Source organism: Branchiostoma lanceolatum, chromosome 12 (assembly GCF_035083965.1).
Source record: "Branchiostoma lanceolatum isolate klBraLanc5 chromosome 12, klBraLanc5.hap2, whole genome shotgun sequence".
Taxonomy (NCBI): domain Eukaryota; kingdom Metazoa; phylum Chordata; class Leptocardii; order Amphioxiformes; family Branchiostomatidae; genus Branchiostoma; species Branchiostoma lanceolatum.
This window is the reverse complement of record NC_089733.1, coordinates 8,639,964-8,658,464: the sequence shown is the minus strand read 5'-3', so window position 1 is coordinate 8,658,464 and position 18,501 is coordinate 8,639,964. Positions and strand designations below refer to the sequence as shown.

Genomic DNA, 18,501 nt, shown 5'->3' with positions numbered 1-18,501 from the left:
ATCGCTCGGCAACAAAGACACTGATTCTGGGAGACACATATTCTACTTCGCTTTTGATTTTGACAGACAAGGACGACGTGGCACTGCAGCACTCAAGTTTTTCATAACTTATTTTAACAATGGCACGCACAGAGAACAATATACCAAGGGTGGGGTGAGGAAAGTCGTGTAAAGTGCCTTTCCCAAGGGCACAACATCGGTGGCGTGAGGGGGATTTGAACCCGGGACCGCTGGGTTCTGGCCCGAACACCCTGTCCACGAGGCTTTGTTGCCGAGCGATTCAAGCCTGCTGGAGGAGGGTGTGTGCCGGGATCTCCGGGAGTTCTGTGAAGGAGTGGGCGGTCCTTACGCTCTTTACTCCCGGTCCCCCGCCCTCTACCTGACGCCACGTGCGCGTTGTTTGCGGAAACCACACGTGATGATTCTCAGAAAGGCGCTCCGGAAGTCCTTGTTAAAGATGGTGTAGATGATCGGGTTGGCCGCGCTGTTGCAGTACCCAATCCAGAAGAAGAACTTGAAGACGACTTCGGGCACGTTGCACGACTCGCAGGTGACCACGATGGGGTAGAGCTGGAAGAATGGGTACCAGCACACGATGAACGCCCCCATGACGAGCCCGATGATCAGAGTGAACCGCCGCTCCCTGGCCTGCAGCATCTTCATCCTCACCCGACCTGGACAGGAACCTGGCTCCCCCTTCCGGTTTCTGTAGGACTGTAGTTCTATATTGGTGCCGACTCGCTGCAAGGCTTTGATAAACATGTTCTTGGTCTGTACCTGCAAGGAGCTGTCTTCCGCCACGACATCACGCCGTACGGGGAGCTGTTGTTGTACCGACACTTTGGACTGCTTTCCGTCACCATTCTCTTTGGAGATGTCTGCGGAATCCTGATCCACAGAATCACTGCTTTCCCCTCGGTTTCTGTCAGTGGTACATGTAATTGTTGTTGTAGCTGTCGTGGTCTCGCGGTGCCAGTTCGTGTTTCTCTTGTCACCTGGCTTGCTGAACGGTGTGGTTTGGCTGTGATCTGGGGTACGGGGGCGTGAATCCGTGACGGTTACGTTGGAGCGGATCACCTTCAGAGGGATGTGACCATCATCTATCGTCTTTAATATCTTTGAAGATGGCTTGGGATGTATTTGGTGAGAAGTGATCGGATTTGGTTGGGGGAGGTTGTTGAGCTTCCTTTTGAGGTGCGCCCGTGAAGCGACGATCAGACAGATGTAGGCAGTCACCATGACGATGAGCGGGATGTAGAAGCTGAAAGTGGCCGAGAAGGCGACGTAGCCGAGGGACTGCTGTAGCGGACACATCGGGAGGGCATCGTCCTGCTCCCGGGGCTCAGCCCAGCCGAACAGCGGGGGGAGGGAGATGACAGCAGCGGTGATGTACGCTCCTGCGATCAGGAACCCCTGGCGGCGGTTGATCGTCGGGCTACGGGAAACAAGCAAAACATCCGTGTGGACTGAGTACTTCGAACCGACCAATTCGAACCAACAAGACGGTGGGAATAAAGCCGTGGTGATCCTGCAATTACATCTTAGTGATGTTAAAATTGAAATGCATGATGGGCTGGTATTGTCAGCATCACAAATATGTACTTGACAAGCACGAATATATTAATAAACTGAGCGAAGAAGTACAATATTTACTACAAATTCCTACATCAGTACATTTCATGTCCCTTGCCAATGTTAGATGCAGGTAAGGGTCGGTAGGTTTTTGCTAAGTTCGGTCGGGCAACCCCCGGATACACAACATATTTTTCCTAGGGCAAGTACCTGCTGTAAGCAGTTGGGTTGACGACGCAGCGGTACCGCTCCAGCGCGATGAGACACAGATTGAAGATGGAGGCGGTACAGGCGAACACGTCCATGGCCAGCCAGATCTCACACCACACCGGCCCGAACGCCCAGTAACCCATCAGCTCATAGGCCAGCGAGAACGGCATGATGAGCGTCCCGACCTGCAATAAGGGACGGTTACGCCCATCAATAACCGGTGCAATGGCCGAGTGTTCGCCTTGCATACGGTAGGTCGTGAGTTCGAAACCCGACCGGGTCATACCAAAGACTCTAAAAATGGTACATACTGCTTTCTCTGCTTAGCACTCAGCATTTGGGAAAGAGTGTGCATATGGGATATGGTAGTTAAACACACACCACTACCAGTGGACTAGCACAAAGTGGACTTGCACAAAGTTGTGTGGCCCAGGGCTGCCGAAACGGAAATGGGCGCCGCCTTATGCACCGTCTGATCTGGTGCGGGGAGGACTTTAACTCTTTTAACGCCCATCATCAATGCATTGATGTTGTTTGTATTTTCCAAGCAGAGGTGGAAAGCAGAGGTAGTGTTAGTTGTTGTTTTTTTCATTTCGCGTTTGGACAGACAAGGACGACATGGCACTGCACTCAAGTTTTTCATAACTTATGTCAACAGTGTCACGTACAAAGAACAATATACCAATTTCTACACCTGGGTAGAGTGAGGGAAGCCTCGCGAAGTACCTTTCGATTCCAAGGGCACCGTAAGAAGATCGGTGGCGTCAGGGGATTCGAACCCGGGACCGTTGGGTTCTGGGCCGAACAACCTACCGTTATACACCACACGACCCCACAAGCAGAGGTTATGGTCGGGGGTTGTAGACAAGTCAAGTCAAAGCAAAGCCTTCATTCAATCTCGATGGCTTGTTCGGCCACAAGGCCGTAGTGGTAGCGATGTCTTCCGTCCTCTTGGAGGGAGGCGAGCGAACAAATCGCGGCCACTACGGCTTTGTACACTGGTTCCCTTACATAACCTCTGCTTCGAGAATGTGTTATTTGCACCTCACGACAGGACTTTGTACATAATGAACAAAACAGTAAACAAAATGCTGTCTTCCTGAGGGGGTGAGATGTTGTGTATAGTCAGAATAGTGTTGTCATATTGATTTTGGAACATAATGCCAGGATGACTTGACTACATGGATGACATCCTCTGGGAACCCCAAAACTGATGCGAGTACGCTTATGATAATAAAAAGTTTGTCAAAAATTATGAAATTTAAGTAGGTTGAACAAATGAATAAACACAAAGAGTATGGTATACCGCATGATAGATTCTTCATTTTGGTTTTTTTCTCATCTTTTTTTACTTTGGCCTTCTACGACATAAGAATCCGATATTTTTTGGTAACTTATTTATACATTTGTTAATTTCTCAGCTGCTTTGTACGCCGAGCTTTGTGGGTGTGTTGTGGAAACGGACGAAAATTGAGGCGCGCGCAATGCCATCCATATAATCAAATCATCAACATGGCCAAAGGGAGAAGACATTACTTACCAATAGGTCACTAGATGCCAGTGACACCAGAAACCAGTTCTGGGGATGTCGCAATTTCCGCTCTGTAACGACAGCCAGGCAGACCTGTAAAATAATCATACTATACATGTATAAGGATAATATACAATACAAGGGCGAGTTAAAAGGTTCTGCAAGTGGTTTTATAACAGGTCCATTTCTTTATCGAATGAGTTGCAATCTGGCAAAATGACACATGATACAATACATGTTCTTGAGACTGAAATATCATGATTTTTGTCCAGATTTTTATGAGTGACTGAGGTTGCAGTTGATTTAAAAATGATCACCCCCGGCCCCTATGGCCGAAAGTAATACACCCTTTATGAAATGGAAGCAGGTCTCTCTCTCCCTGCTCTTGTTACAAAGCTTATTTGATTCCCTGTGTTAGTTCGCGGTAAAGTTCTTTTGTTCCTTGCACAAACTTAATTACTCCATGGCCGAAAGGAAATCCCGTTATGAAACGGATAGTTATACAACTTTCCGTTACATGCTGGTGCCAATGACCCGTCGTCGTTCAAGGACATGCGTGCATTTTTACACAAGCTCGACTTATCAGTTCATAATAAGTGTTGGATTAGAAAAGCCTATCATCACAACATCGCTTCGCGTGCAGTACCCACTTTATGCCAGGGTCACATTTTCTAGCCGGGGCCCGGCCGGGCTGTTTGCGGAAACGAAAATCGGTGTATCTCAATAAATATGCACAAGCCTTGCGCATTTTGTTGAAGCTATGCTCTTAAAACAATCTTTGTTATGTTTTGTGCTTTTCGTTGTCTTTTATATCATACTTTTTGTTTCCAAAGACCGGGCCCCGGATGCAGTCCGTGGCTAACATAGCGCTACTCTGTCATGTGAAAATGGCGGCAATTAGAAAAATGATAACCCTGAATTTTGAGCTTGCAACTAGGAATTGTTGAATTCGAAAATCATGATTTGTTGTGATCAGTTGGTCTCTCTAGCTAATACTGCAGCTGGGACGGTGTACTTTGTGTTGCGGCGGCGTCACACTATGAAGCACATTCCGTCGAATTTGTTGATCACCAAACAGTGGTCATGCAGATTCGAGCAAATATTTCGTTGGAAAATCTACCTTGTAGATTTGACGGGGCTCGGTGACTTCCGAACATCGACCGATCCCTTGAAACCCCTGAAAATCAAGAGACCAAAGATATCGGCTATATTTTGGTCGAAAAAAAATCGTGTTAGAGCTTGCAGACTTGTCGGGCGAGCTTTTTTTTCAGGCTAACAGTCCCTTAAAAAAGACACGCGAATACAAAAAAACTATAACGAAATTACACCACAATGAGAAAAACTCACCAGAATGTTCCCTACAATGATCATGAGCATGACTGCGGACGCCGCGAGGCCGATGGCCACCTTGGCGGGAAGGCTGTACACCGAAGCCGTCGTCTGCAGCAGAACACTAACGGTCGCCCGGCTCAGGTTGGTGCTGTTTCCGCTGGACATGGCGTAGCCTCCACCAGGCCTTCCTACGGGGGTATGGATCGTAAAATTCGGCAAAAAAGGGAATAATAGGCCAGTCAGTCCACGGTAAGGTTAATATTTCCCTGCAAATGAAACCCTCTGCTGGCCACAACTTCCCTGGCAAATATTCTCCCTATAGCTGGCGTAATTAGTCTGGTAGAGACTAGTGTGCAGGAGCGTCGTCTGTGTGAATTCATAAATTATTGTGGAAGAGAACTGCCGACGTCCGCTTCTTTCTCCGCCTGGGCGAAACCACATGCCTGACGGTTTTCCGAGACAGTTTTATCAAGAGAAGTATCCAACCGTCTTACAAGACTCTTTGTTGAATAAACTGAAATAGAAAAAGTCTACAACATCCAGATAACTCGCTGCCTCTTCTGCAGCAACTTTCGAAATGTAGATCGTTCAAATGTCCAGCTTTTAGCAAAAGAAACGAACCGTTTGGTAGAGTCCCAATGAGTTTAGTCGGAAATCATGTTAGCTGTTTCTGTTCCTTTACCGCGTCGCCCTTTGGTAAACTGATGACAACTGATCTTCCTGTATGTACGTTTCTCAAAGACGGGAAATATAATCATGATCAGTCGTGGTGAAAGACTATCTCACTGCACCCGAGGCGCGTTGGCACATTTGTGTTACCGTAGCCTTTCTAATGAGAATATGAATCAAAACTTACAAGTATGACTAAAAATGTTGTTGTTTTTTCTTGATGAAATTCGTTGAGTGCGCTGTCAAATCGCCCGATCGCAGCGAGGTTGCCAACGTGCCGCGGGTCCAGTGAGATATGGGGCCGCTTTAAGTCTTTTGAAACCTTACGTCTCCGTCTTTTTAAAACACGACGTTACCACAGGCTTTTTCTTCGCATATTGGAATTAATATAACAGAGAATAGGAAACAGGTTGTATATTTCCATTCTCTAATAAAGAGTCTAATATATCTGCAATGCCGGAGTAAAAACGACGAGGAAATGCCGAGCTGAGTTACCAATGGACTTTGTGGCGTCTGCATTTGATTCACATGGCGTCTTTTGTGCCTTCTCTCTTGAGTCTTGTTAAGCACATGGAGTCATAGGCAACGTTGGAAAGAATGATAGTCTTCATCTAAAACACCGTGTAATACGAGCAGCAAGGGAAGATATGGGTTATCGTGTCACATAAAAGGTGTAAAAAATCAGCCTCTATCTAGCCGGTTTATTAATTAGCCGGGTTACACAGACGCATACGTCAAACCTGTAATCATGACATCTGTCGCCTTTTTAAAAGTGCTTAGTTTTCAAAGGACTTTGCGGCGTCTTATTTGATTCCTATGGCAAACAAGCAAACTTGCAATTGTACATAAATATATTTTCAACGAAATCGCTAAGACCAGCACCGAAGTGGTTGAATTCTTTGGCGTAATGTTTGTGAAAAGTACTGGAATACGATATTACTGGCATGAAATAAGCTAACTGTAAAATGCACAAGGCATTTGGAGATGTCGATTCTGCCTCAGACACAGGATCCTACATTTTGTAGGCTTCGGGCCTTTTGCAAACTTACACTATTGTCGGATCCTTCTGAAAACTGGCCGCAGGCCTTTTCTTTTGTAACTTTATAGAATTAGAAAAAGCAAAGAGGCTGGTTGCGTCAATTGTACATCTTAAAGGAGTCCTCAAGTCCAGAAGGTGGTGTCGAAAGGTGAAGGTGGCATGAAATAAACTAACTGTAAAATGCACAAGGCACTTGGAGATGTCGATTCTGCCTCAGACATGGGATCCTACATTTTGTAGGCTTCTGGCCTTTTGCAAACTTACATGATTGTCAGATCCTTCTGAAAACTGACCGCAGGCCTTTTCTTTGTATCTTTATAGAATTAGAAAAAGCAAAGAGGCTGGTTGCGTCAATTGTACATCTTAAAGGAGTCCTAAACTCCAGAAGGAGGTGGTGTTATTTTCCACTAGATTATGTATCAATGAATACATAATCAGCCGACTATATACATAATTTTGCTTATGGTGAATTACACAAGGTGTGTTTTTTAAAACAATATGATACTCACTGAACCCTTGCAGACCCTACCCATGTATTCCCTTTGTGTAAACATACATCTTTAATGGTAAGTATTTTGGCATAGATGAGGGGGGTTAAGCACAATAAGAAGGCCAATTGTTAATAATATATAAAAGAACACGAAGCAAGACGAGTTTTTCTTAACCACCCTGACATTCTTTTTGTAATCTAACTTTTGTCAGGCCTTGTCAGGCACATTGTAATAAGCCATAGGCTGAGGTTGTTTGATTTAATCAATCAGAAAATAGAGGGTCATCTGGAGAATTCGGTAGAATACTGACTGCTTTTGATGCGCATTGGACTAGTGGGTACTTTATCGTATACTGTAAAAAGTATTCATTTTTACTTCCTAAAATTATGATCTATTGGAAAATAACTCCCCCCTCTGGACTTTAGGACTCCTTTAAGTCATCGGATACTAGTATATCAGCAATCCCATTTCTTATTCCAAAAAAGTATCTCAATCGAAAACCGTGATAACTACTTTTACACGTGATTACGTCTGCCACAAACGTATCACATTATTTCACTATATGACAACTTTTAAAACCCCTAACTAGTAAATTCATGGAATCGCTAAGACCAGCACCGAAGTGGTAGAATTCTTTGGCGTGATGTTTGTGCAAAGTACTGGAATACGATATTACTGGCATGAAATAAACTAACTGTAAAATGCACAAGGCATTTGGAGATGTCGATTCTGCCTCAGACATAGGATCCTACATTTTGTAGGCTTCGGGCCTTTTGCAAACTTACACTATTGTCGGATCCTTCTGAAAACTGGCCGCAGGCCTTTTCTTTTGTAATTTTATAGAATTAGAAAAAGCAAAGAGGCTGGTTGCGTCAATTGTACATCTTAAAGGAGTCCTAAACTCCAGAAGGTGGTGTTATTTTCCACTAGATTATGTATCAATGAATACATAATCAGCCGACTATATACATAATTTTGCTTATGGTGAATTACACAAGGTGTGTTTTTTAAAACAATATGATACTCACTGAACCCTTGCAGACCCTACCCATGTATTCCCTTTGTGTAAACATACATCTTTAATGGTGAGTATTTTGGCATAGATGAGGGGGGTTAAGCACAATAAGAAGGCCAATTGTTAATAAGATATAAAAGAACACAAAGCAAGACGAGTTTTTCTTAACCACCCTGACATTCTTTTTGTAATCTAACTTTTCTCAGGCCTTGTCAGGCACATTGTAATAAGCCATAGGCTGAGGTTGTTTGATTTAATCAATCAGAAAATAGAGGGTCATCTGGAGAATTCGGTAGAATACTGAATGCTTTTTGATGCACATTGGACGTGTGGGTACTTTATCGTATACTAGCTCTATAAAGTATTCATTTTAACTTCCTAAAATTATCATCTATTGGAAAATAGCTCCCCCCTCTGGACTTTAAGACTCCTTTAAGTCATCGGATACTAGTATATCAGCAATCCCATCTTTTATTCCAAAAAGGTATTTCAATCGAAAACCGTGTTAACTACTTTTACACGTGATAACGTCTGTCACAAACGTATCACATTATTTCACTATATGATAATTTTCAAACCTCTTACTAGTAAATTCATGGAATAGCACCCCCTTATCTCATTGATTTACTAATAAGAGATATCTAAAGATCTATCACTAGTGTATTGATGGAATAGCAACCCCTTATCCCATTTATTTACTAGTAAGAGATATCTAAAAACTGAAACGCAAACTTTAGCTGCCCGGGGATTTCTGTCCCCTCCCCTCGGGTGGCGAAGCGGTTACGGGGCGGCTAGCCGTTACAGGCCTAGGAGGCTTGATTGAATTCAGGCTATGTATTGATGGAATACCAACATTTTATCCCTTTAATTTACTAGTAAGAGACATCTGAAATCGCTTATTAGTGTATTGATGGGATAGCAACCCATTAAAGTACTAGTAAGAGATGGTAAATTGATGGGATAGAACTTTACAAATAACTTTTCAAGCTATCCCGTTTTCTAACAGAAATTATCTAGATAACTAAATAAATGTAATAAATAATCAAGTCTCAGTTCTGGATTAAGAAAACAACGAAAACATTATGACATCTTTTGCCTTTTTAACAGTGCTTAGTTTTCAAAGGACTTGCAATTGTACAGACAAATATTTTAAACAAAACCGTTAAGACCAGCACCGAAGTGGTAGAACTATTTGGCGTGATGTTTGTGAAAAATACTGGCATGAGATAAGCTAATAACGATAAAATGCACAAGGCACTTGAAGATGTTGACGGTTGCTTCAGACGTTAGGATTAGACCTAGGCGTGTTTGTTCCAGTCGTAGAAGGCGTAATCAAAGACGGTACCGACTTACGCTTCACAGGCCTTTTGAAAACGTTAACTATTGCAACCGTCGGATCCTTCTGAACCCTGACCGCAGGCCTTCGTAGATTTATAAGATTAGAAAAACATACAACAGGGAGTCGGTTGGATACATCAATTGTAGATCTTACGTTATCTGATATAACAGCTGGGGTAAACAAACGAGGATATATAACTGTCTCCTTTTTTAACAGTGCTGAGTTTCTCGAGAACGGAGAAATCAGGACTCGGCAGAAGCAAGTAAGCCAGCTGAGTGTCCAATAGACTTGCGGAGTCTAAATTGACTTGATACATATGGCATACAAGCAAACTTGTATGTATATAAATGTTCAAAAAAATGGTTAAATGCAACAACCAAAGCAATATTAGGGCCAAATATGGAAATAAAAAAAATGATGAAATCTGTATAGTAGTGGCAATTACTAACATTGTTTAGCACATTTCATACTTTTAGGATTTTAAAACCGCGCAAAATCATGCCGTGCGATGATCGCGAACCTACAGAAACTCCGGCCACGATTTTTCAGTGAGTTCTAACATCACAACAACGTCGTATTTTTGCATTATGGACATTGCGATACGTTATGATAGTGTTGTTTGAACTAATCATGTAACTGTTATAGAAATGACTAAATAAATTGACTTTCAAAATCCGATTTTTCGGACCCTAATATTGCTTGACTTTCCTTTAAGGTTTGTACCCTGGCTAAAGTCGCATTTTGACTTTTTATTGTTTTCTCATTAGTGAATAAAAACAGAACTATATAGTTGTACTGAATATTGATAGATGGACATGAAAGGATACCAAAATGACTTTGTGGACCATATAGATGACGTCATCAAATTTAATTGCCCCTATCATTACTTTTTTTCTAAGAGAAAATACATCACTTTGATACATACCACTGTAATGAAACCATATATTTCATGTGTATAATGATGAAAGCTACAAACTCATCTTGGCACATCTTGATATCTACTAATTGTCTGCAGCTATAAAAAACATTACTTCTTAATAAAGCAAAAAAATCAACACAGAAGTGGTAAAATTCTCTGGCGTGTTTTTTTTGGTGAGAAGCACTGGAATGCGATATCACTGGCATGAAAATAAGCATGATAACATGTACAAGGCACTTTGCGAATGTTCACGCTTGCTTCATGATCAATAGGGTTAGACCTAAGCGTGCTTGCTCCAGTCGTAGTAGGCGTACTTGGGCGCGTACTCCGTGGGGCCCATGGTATATTTGTCGTCCTTTTCTTCAGCTAACCCCACAGGTCCATCCGCCGACACCGCAAAGTAAGGTGGAGCTAAATAAAACACATCAGATCAACTCGTTAAAACCACATCTTGGTGCTTGAAGTATGTATCATCTAAATCTATGGATATCAGTAAAACTATCAAGTATCAGCAAAATGCAAACGCCACTTTAGGCATGGGAAAGATAATGTTGAGCTTCCGGTTACACGACCGACCCAAGCAAAAACCTGTCGACTCTAGCCTTTTTGGGGTCGACCGCTGGTATCAAAGCTGTATACAACTTCCGATCTGGCATTTGCTGCATGAAAATTCAAACAGAATCCAGGAGAAAGAGACGGACGGATTTTTTCAGTACCGTAACCGGAATCACAACTTTTTTTACTTTCACAAGCTAGTACATACGTGGTGCACTAGGGTCGGTAGCTGTCGGGTACGTCCACTGAGAGAAACCGAGGTCGGGGTACAAAGACTCATGGGAAGGTGGCGGCTGCTCTACGGGATGTAGGGGGAAAGACGGGGCTTGTGGGTAATAACTCCTCAGAGGGATGGAGCCGATGGTGATGGGCATCTCGACCTCCAGATCCGTGTGTAGTCCCGGGATGTTCACGACAAACTGTGAAAAAAGAAGTAGAAAATTACCCGGGCGTCTTCAAAATGTAACACTTTGGTCTCTACCAGACTTACTAAGCCGGCTACAGGGAGAATGAGATTGCCTCATTGATTATGCAAATTAGAAACTGATTTGCAAAATTATTGTCTAATCATACACAGCATCACTTAAGCTATCTAAATACAAAAAATTATGATCTTGAGATATAGAATGTCCAGAACACCAGATATCAAAACAGGAAGTTCCGCGGCAGTACCTTAGGAAGTTGCTAGGGGCCCCAAAATCTAATCATTTCCAGGTCTTATCAAAGACCTACCCACAAACGAACTATCATGACAATCCATCGAGGCCTTCTCGAGTTATGCTGGTCTTCTACACACACACATACATACAAACGCTACCGAAATAATTTGCCAGGAGAGTTTGGCCACCATGGGGTTTCATTGTCCAGCCGGGGGAAATGTTAACGTTCTCGCTGACTGACTCCCATTGCCAATCAATCCCCTTTTGCCGAATCCTTACCCCCATAGGAAGGCCTGGTGGCGGCTAGCAACACTGTCTCATCATTATGACAAGAGCTTCATAAACCAAGCGGTGGTTCTATCAAATTAAATGTGGGTTCTATCAAATTAAATGTAGATAGAACCACCTTATATAAACATGTGCAAATCCAATAACCTCCGTTACAAACTACCTCCGGCTGTTTTCTTTTAAGTTTATTTATTTTTTTATTTATTGGTTCGGCATGTTGCCAGGGTTACCCAACTAGCCAAAGGCTATATTACTAAGGGCGAACCCATGTGCGGCCGACTAGGTTTTTGGACCATCGCACACCGGGGCATGCCCCTACTCTTTTTCGAAATGTGTGGTGGGTTCTTTTACGTGCGCGGGGTGTGGCTCTCCCCAAACACGGGACCTCCATTTAACGTCCTATCCGAGGGACGTCCCTAACCCTAGATGAGCTACGTCCCTAACCCTAGATGAGCTAGGTACTCATTTACACCTGAGTGAAGTGAGGAAAATCGTGTTAAGTGCGTTTCCCAAGGGCACAACGTCGGGGCGCAAGTTCGGACATGTCTCTGGGCACAACCCGGGATTAGATCCCGCGTCCTATTGTTTGACAGCCGCGCGCTCTACCACTTGCGCCACACAACCCCACCAACTTCTTTTAAGTTACCGTTTCATTACCACATTTTTCCCATAGTAAGAAAAAATGCAACGGTAACTTATATAATTAGTAGAGTCATCAGCAGAGGCCATGCAAATAACGCAACATGCTACTGAAAGACAAACTTGACATTTTCTATCATAAAACTACTTAACATTTTTCAAAAGATAAAAAGGTACCTATGGTCCAAAGATTCATGTCATTCATCCGCGACATTAGCCTGGGTGCCATCCTCCGTAGAAACCGCTGGATTAATATTTTCGGTTGCTATCCGACCATAGTTAGCAAACGAAATAGAAGCCAGTGGTAACTACAAAGGATGACACCCAGTCTGCTTTGACAGAGCTCCAGGTCTGTCACTTCTTACCTTGATCTTGTACTCAACGTCAATGATGTTACAGTATCGTTGAGAGGAGGGAGGGATGGCAGGGATCGGAAGAGCTATACCACTCAGGTCAACAGCGTCCTTTGCTTTGCAGCCCAAAGCCTTTATCTCGCTCAACGTTTTCCGCTGTCGCCTTCTGTCTTTGTGTGGAGAGGTAGCAACGCACGTCGCCTTCTGCGATGGCAGAGGTACATTAAAAGATACCGGTTAAGCATGATTAAGGGTTAATGACCCACCCCGAAGTGTATATGGTGTCATAACGCCTGGCCATGTGCTATAACCACCGAATAAAAGCACAGAGTGAAATGTTTTATTCTATTTTGTCATATGCTTACAAAATATTTGATTTATTCTAAGATAGTAAACATTTTGGGAACAAATAAACATTCTACGAATGTTAACAAAAAGATAACCTCCCCCTCTACATAATGGAACGGTCGAACGGGTGTGTTATGGCGTCATAACACATGGGCAATGGAGGCTTCTGATTGGTCGACGCCATCTGGCTATGTGATAATTAGCCATAAGGAATGACCCGAAAGTGTCTCAGGAAAACACATTGCACCGTAAGAGTGGCGAGTTGCTCAGTTCATAAGAAAAACACAAATTAACAACAGAGAAAAACTTTGCCAAATGTTATGTTGACCTCAAGATTGCATCAATAATTTTAACTCCACCCCTACCCCTACCTAAAAATGGTCTGAAAACCTGCATACGAACCGATCTGAGTTGAACAGTTGTCTCCTTGATTTCAGTTTTGCTGCCGTTCTTCAGAGTCCCGCTGAACCGAACGGTCTCTCCCGGACAGTACGCGCCCCGGTCCGTTTGGATTTGGACTTCGATGGGGTCGGAAGCAAAAGGCCCGAATCCAAGCCTCTTCGAGTCTTGGGTAGTCGACGGTGTCTGTCAAGGGCGATATAATTAAATTGGAGAGGATTCTTGGAAGGTATTTCTTGGAAAACTACAATCTGCTCGAACTCGTACTCCAAGAGAGGTTTCGGTCGGATGTCTAGGAGGGGCCGCGATTTTTATTGTCTGCCTCCCTATAAAATCGCAACTTCTAGTCCCAGACCCAAACGACCGAAGCCTCTGCTTAAAAATACGTTCAACTTTCATTCAAGAGACTCAGCTTCGGTAAAGTCATTGGGAGTACATGTACATATATTTGGTATTACTCGGCGAAAGTACACATCCTTACCATTGCGTTCCACTGAATGAATGTGGAATGCTAAAATCAAAAGGATACTGTAAAGTGACTCTATATTGTTAATAGGCATGCAGCATAGACCATTGACCAATAGTCCACAGTTTGTCTGTTTTTCAGTTTTCAATGTTAGAATGTAGCATTTTTATCAATTCATGTTTTGCATTATGCTTCTTATAGACCACATGTGGTCATCTGTGCATTTAGCCCTTTTGGGAAGGAATATGCAATAAAGACTATTATTATTATTATCATTATCATTGAAACATACATACCAATGCGTTAGGGTCCTCATTGAGATCATACATGTCCAGTACAGTGAAGGCCCTCTTGGTCTTCTTGTCAAACTTCCATGGCCTGTCGATGATCGCCTCGGCGAAGTAGCGCACGTACCCGTAACAACTTTCAAACGAGGTGGGCAGCCCTGCGCTGGGCAGCTGGTACTGGAAGGGATAGGTGTGTTGCCCTGCTGGCAGCACGGGCGTGTCTCCGGTCTCTGCCTGGCCTGGGAGAGTGAAAAGACGTGTCATTTCGAGCGGATACCGTCACATCTCCAAGTGTGCCCGTCCGTATTAGTGCTGCGTACCGGTACTGTGTACCGGTACTGTACCGTAAAAACTGATTAGGTACAGGTCCAAAATACCGGATCCTGAAGTACCGGTACTGTACCGATATGAACTTACACCAAGTAAGAAGCGACAATTTACCGCTAGCACGCTACATGTACAGGCAACATTCGATGCGGCATATTTGACCAAGGAGGCTTATTGAATAAACATTCATATCTGTGAGAAAACATTCCGGACTGTTTTTCTGTTTTTCGTTCTTTTCATTCAATCCTGTGCAATTTACATTTTCATGTATCATTAACGTATCATAACATAACATTTTTATATGCCACGCACTGTTCAGTGTTTTCGCGTGGAACTACAATTGCTTCTTGATTGGGGTTGAGGGAAAGTGTCTTACCTGGGCCCCAAAGGGTCATCGTGTTCTCGAAGTACACTTCCCTGCCTGTGTACACTACGGTGGTTTTCCCGGTAGACACAACCCAGCGGCATCTCGCAGAGCCTTTCATCAAGAGTTTGACACCTGTAGATACAAGATAACTTTATTGGAAATCGCATTGTTGCCACTGAATTAAAACCAATGTACAATAATAATCTCCAAGCAGATCTACACGGGGCAAAATCGTAATGTCAGCCGGAAAAGCTACGGTGCCTGATTGGAGCTTCTCTGGCTGACATTACGATTTTGCCCCGTGTAGATCTGCTTGGCCAATTGGATATTACAATCGTAAGACACATTTGGATAGACGGCGCAATATAGTCGGATATCATACGTACGACCTTAAATCTGACATTCTAAGATAAGTAAGACAGACAATATTTGATATCGGTGAATCTTGCAATTGCTATTTACTAGAATAGGCACATTTACAGAAAACAGGTCACTTGCCATATTTGTTGATAAGGCGGGTCATGTATGGTATGCAAGAGTTCAAATACCGGTTAGTTTTTCAGATGCCGAGGAGAGAGAATGACTAATTTCCTTATGTTTAAATATTAACATACGATGTTGCCACATTGTCTAATGAGCATTTCTATATACTCTAAGTTATGTATTCAAAGACATTAATGCAAAATCACCATCCATTTCATAGGGATGGGGAGGTAGCAGTATGAGTACCCAAGCGTTCAGGTCATTGGTTGTGAACAAAGAACCCATGACATACAATACGGTAAGATTCGGACGGCGTTTACTAAAGCCCCCCTCTCACTGGACCCGTGGCACGCTGCCGTCCTAAACTGGATTTGTGTTGTGTTACCCTTGACTTTATAATGGGAATATCATTCAAAACGTACAAGTATGACCAAAAAGACAACAAAACACGCAAAGCTTAAAAACATTCGTTTTTTGTCGATGGAATTCGTTGAGTGCTTTGTCAGTTCGATCGGCCGCAGCGACGCCGCCAGCGTGCCGCTGGTCCAGTGAAAGGGGGGGGGGGCTAAAGTCTTTGTGTCCAACCACCACCGTTTGTTTCGGAGAATGCATTTCTAACACTCACCTCTCATCTTCATATCTTCATTGAGTTCCAGGTGCACCTGTCCCCTGACGATCTGCCCGGCCTGATACACGTCCATATTCTTCTCGAAAGTTATGTAGAAGGAGTTGAGAGCTGGCATGATGGATTCTGGTGGTCTACGTTTTAGTTTATAGAATCTGCATGGGAAAATTTTAACACCGTCATTGATGAAACCAAGGAGGTTAACGGTGTCCACGTACACGCAGACATCCCAGTACAGTTGCTGACGTCCAAGCCAAGCCTGCTATCTGATTTCTGATTTTGAGCTGCTATCTTCATTGATTGAGTAGCCAAATACTAGTAGTCTGCATTCAATCGTGAAATATACAAATAACGGGGGCCTACATGCCCCTTTTTCGTAGAAAATAAAGGCGCAGGCTGACTACTTTGATTTACCGTAATTTGTAGGGAGAACCATCTTATTCATGTAATTCATAGCAGTGTGACCAAATTTTGCGTTATTGCCGTAATGAATTCCTCAAATTCATACGTAGGGGGGTTCACTTGAATCTAGCATAAAGCGTTGTCAGAACCCCCCGTGCAGGCCCCAGTAATATCAGCTATGTGGGTAAATATTAACTTATTTATGACAAAAGAATCTTCGCGGTAAAACAAGAGGTTTGGTGCTTTTAGCTAACGCAAACTCTACATTTCGCATATTAGATGTCAGGTCCGACTTGGTACTTGTCGACACAAGTCAACAAGATACTGCACTGCTAATAGTTTTGACGTCGTTCCTTTAACTATTTATCGACAATGTGTCGTGACGACCGTCTATTTACTATCGGGGTCAGGCCTCCTTTGGGGGGTTCTGTATTGTAAAGCCTTAAAGGAGTCCTAAACCCCAGAAGGGGGAGTTATTTTCCAATAGATAATAATTTTAGGAAGTAAAAATGAATACTTATTACAGTATACGATAAAGTACCTACTAGTCCCGTGCGCATCAAAAAGCATCGAGGATTCTACTAAATTCCCCAGGTGATCCTCTATTTTCTGATTAATTAAATTAAACAACCTCAGCCTATGTCATAAACTAGAAGCAGACTTCTAAATGTGAAATTGCCAGACAACGGTCTACTACTACAAGTAAGTATTCAGGTGTAACATGATACGTTCTTGAGCATAACAAGCTTGCGTTCGCTTGTTTGTTGTCACGGTCCGCAATTCTATTCATTCCGTTTCTGGCCGCTTGCTAAAATACATCGGTTTTGCCGGTTCTGCCGATATATTCCATATTCACAAGTATGAGAGACATGTTTTTATAGAGTTGCAGGCGTATAAGATCCGCAAATTTTCTACAAGGTTAGCGTTACTGTTTACCATGTTACGTTAAGGTTTAATAGGTAACGAATCCATTGCCGGGCTGGCATTGGGTCTACAAATCGATCGGTATGGGGAGGGCGCCCATTGACAGTAAAGATAGGCGAAAGTTTAACAAGTTACAAGTCACACAGTGTGATCCTTACGTTGTCCACTCACCTGATCGTCTGCCCAAGTATTGCGTCTGTCCTTAACTGACTGGTTGAACTCGAGAGTCCGCCCCTTTTAAGCACTGAACCGCTGGTGGCCACGCCCCACTAAGTTAGGAAAATCTGATTCACGGGAGGTCAAAGGTCACCGGTGAGTCAGAGGCACCTGTAGTAGTGCCGGGTCACGAGTTACAGGCTATGGTATTTTGGAATATTCCAAAAGATTGTCAGTAAGGTGGTAAACGTAATATGCACTTAATGAAAGCTAACGCGTCTTATGTTCTGTAAATTGAATAATTTTCGTCTCTGTTCTTGAATTGTGACCACAGTTAATATGTACTGATTTTAGAGTTTTCAAACGAGGTCGACAATGTTTGCTGTTGCCCTGTGGAGTAAGTAACTCGGGATACTGGTGAATAAAAAATGGAGTCATTCATTGTTTGTGGCAGGCACTCTGCTTGTAAAAGATTTTTTTTAAACTATACTACAGTATAAGAGAGACAAAAGTTATAAACAGATCTCAATGTTCCTGACGGGCGTCTCTGCTAGTCCCTTAACCAACTACCGATATCATAGAAACCATAACGTCAGAAAACGTTACGATACTTAAACCCAACATCTGCTTGGAGATCGAGTCCAGTGTGAGTTCAAAAGTCGTGTTGGCGCACGTCTTTGTTGTAGTCAAGCTGCTGACGGCATGAGCGGCTAGGGTCATGTGATAGGTGTTTCGTAATCCATCGGTTTGCTAGTTCGTCATACAGGGCGTTCATGCGATAGGGGTTTCGTAATCCAAAACAGTATCCGCCTTTTTGCTATTTCACAATACAGGACGATCTTGTGAGCGTTACTCATACAATGATATAATCTAAACATTTCTGGCAATATTACATATATGTAGGGTCAAGGATACAGAATCATCAATAATGTATTCACGTGATAATCAATAAATCCTCCGCGAGTATCAACTACTATCATCGTAGTACATGGCGGCTGTAGACATGGTAGACATCTCTCTCCAGTTAGTCACCAAGCAGACCCAACGGTTGCAAAGACCGTATCCAACTGGCAGAAAGAATTCTTTTTTGCAAGGTGCCTGGCAAC

At 43.1% G+C, this 18,501-nt stretch overlaps 2 protein-coding genes across 2 annotated transcripts; both read right to left on the bottom strand.

Moving 5' to 3' along the window:
- Nucleotides 1–246: 246 nt before the first annotated feature.
- On the bottom strand, nt 247–5,008 carry LOC136445715 (alpha-2C adrenergic receptor-like). Its single transcript, XM_066443849.1, has 4 exons — nt 4,661–5,008; nt 3,323–3,406; nt 1,783–1,967; nt 247–1,435 (listed from the first exon to the last, which is right to left on the bottom strand). The coding sequence occupies exons 1-4, from the start codon at nt 4,808–4,810 to the stop codon at nt 376–378; spliced, it is 1,479 nt and encodes a 492-aa protein (XP_066299946.1). The 5' UTR covers nt 4,811–5,008; the 3' UTR covers nt 247–375.
- A 5,039-nt stretch (nt 5,009–10,047) lies between these two features.
- Nucleotides 10,048–16,082, bottom strand: LOC136446128 (arrestin domain-containing protein 17-like). The gene is made up of 7 exons (XM_066444419.1): nt 15,914–16,082; nt 14,815–14,937; nt 14,121–14,350; nt 13,362–13,544; nt 12,624–12,815; nt 10,881–11,091; nt 10,048–10,528 (listed from the first exon to the last, which is right to left on the bottom strand). Exons 1-7 carry the CDS (start codon nt 16,029–16,031, stop codon nt 10,398–10,400), a joined length of 1,188 nt encoding a protein of 395 aa, XP_066300516.1. The 5' UTR covers nt 16,032–16,082; the 3' UTR covers nt 10,048–10,397.
- Nucleotides 16,083–18,501: the final 2,419 nt, after the last annotated feature.

What these genes read in the sequence shown, in the direction of transcription:
- LOC136446128 (XM_066444419.1), bottom strand. Translation starts at nt 16,031, where the DNA reads ATGCCAGCTCTCAACTCCTTCTACATAACTTTCGAGAAGAATATGGAC. An exon ending in ATGAGGACCCTAACGCATTG is followed by an intron (nt 13,545 to 14,120) that starts GTATGTATGTTT and finishes CGCCCTTGACAG; the next exon opens with ACACCGTCGACTACCCAAGA. An exon ending in ACGTTGAGTACAAGATCAAG is followed by an intron (nt 11,092 to 12,623) that starts GTAAGAAGTGAC and finishes CTTTTTTCACAG; the next exon opens with TTTGTCGTGAACATCCCGGG.
- LOC136445715 (XM_066443849.1), bottom strand. Translation starts at nt 4,810, where the DNA reads ATGTCCAGCGGAAACAGCACCAACCTGAGCCGGGCGACCGTTAGTGTT. An exon ending in TCATTGTAGGGAACATTCTG is followed by an intron (nt 3,407 to 4,660) that starts GTGAGTTTTTCT and finishes ATTATTTTACAG; the next exon opens with GTCTGCCTGGCTGTCGTTAC. An exon ending in TGGCATCTAGTGACCTATTG is followed by an intron (nt 1,968 to 3,322) that starts GTAAGTAATGTC and finishes CCCTTATTGCAG; the next exon opens with GTCGGGACGCTCATCATGCC.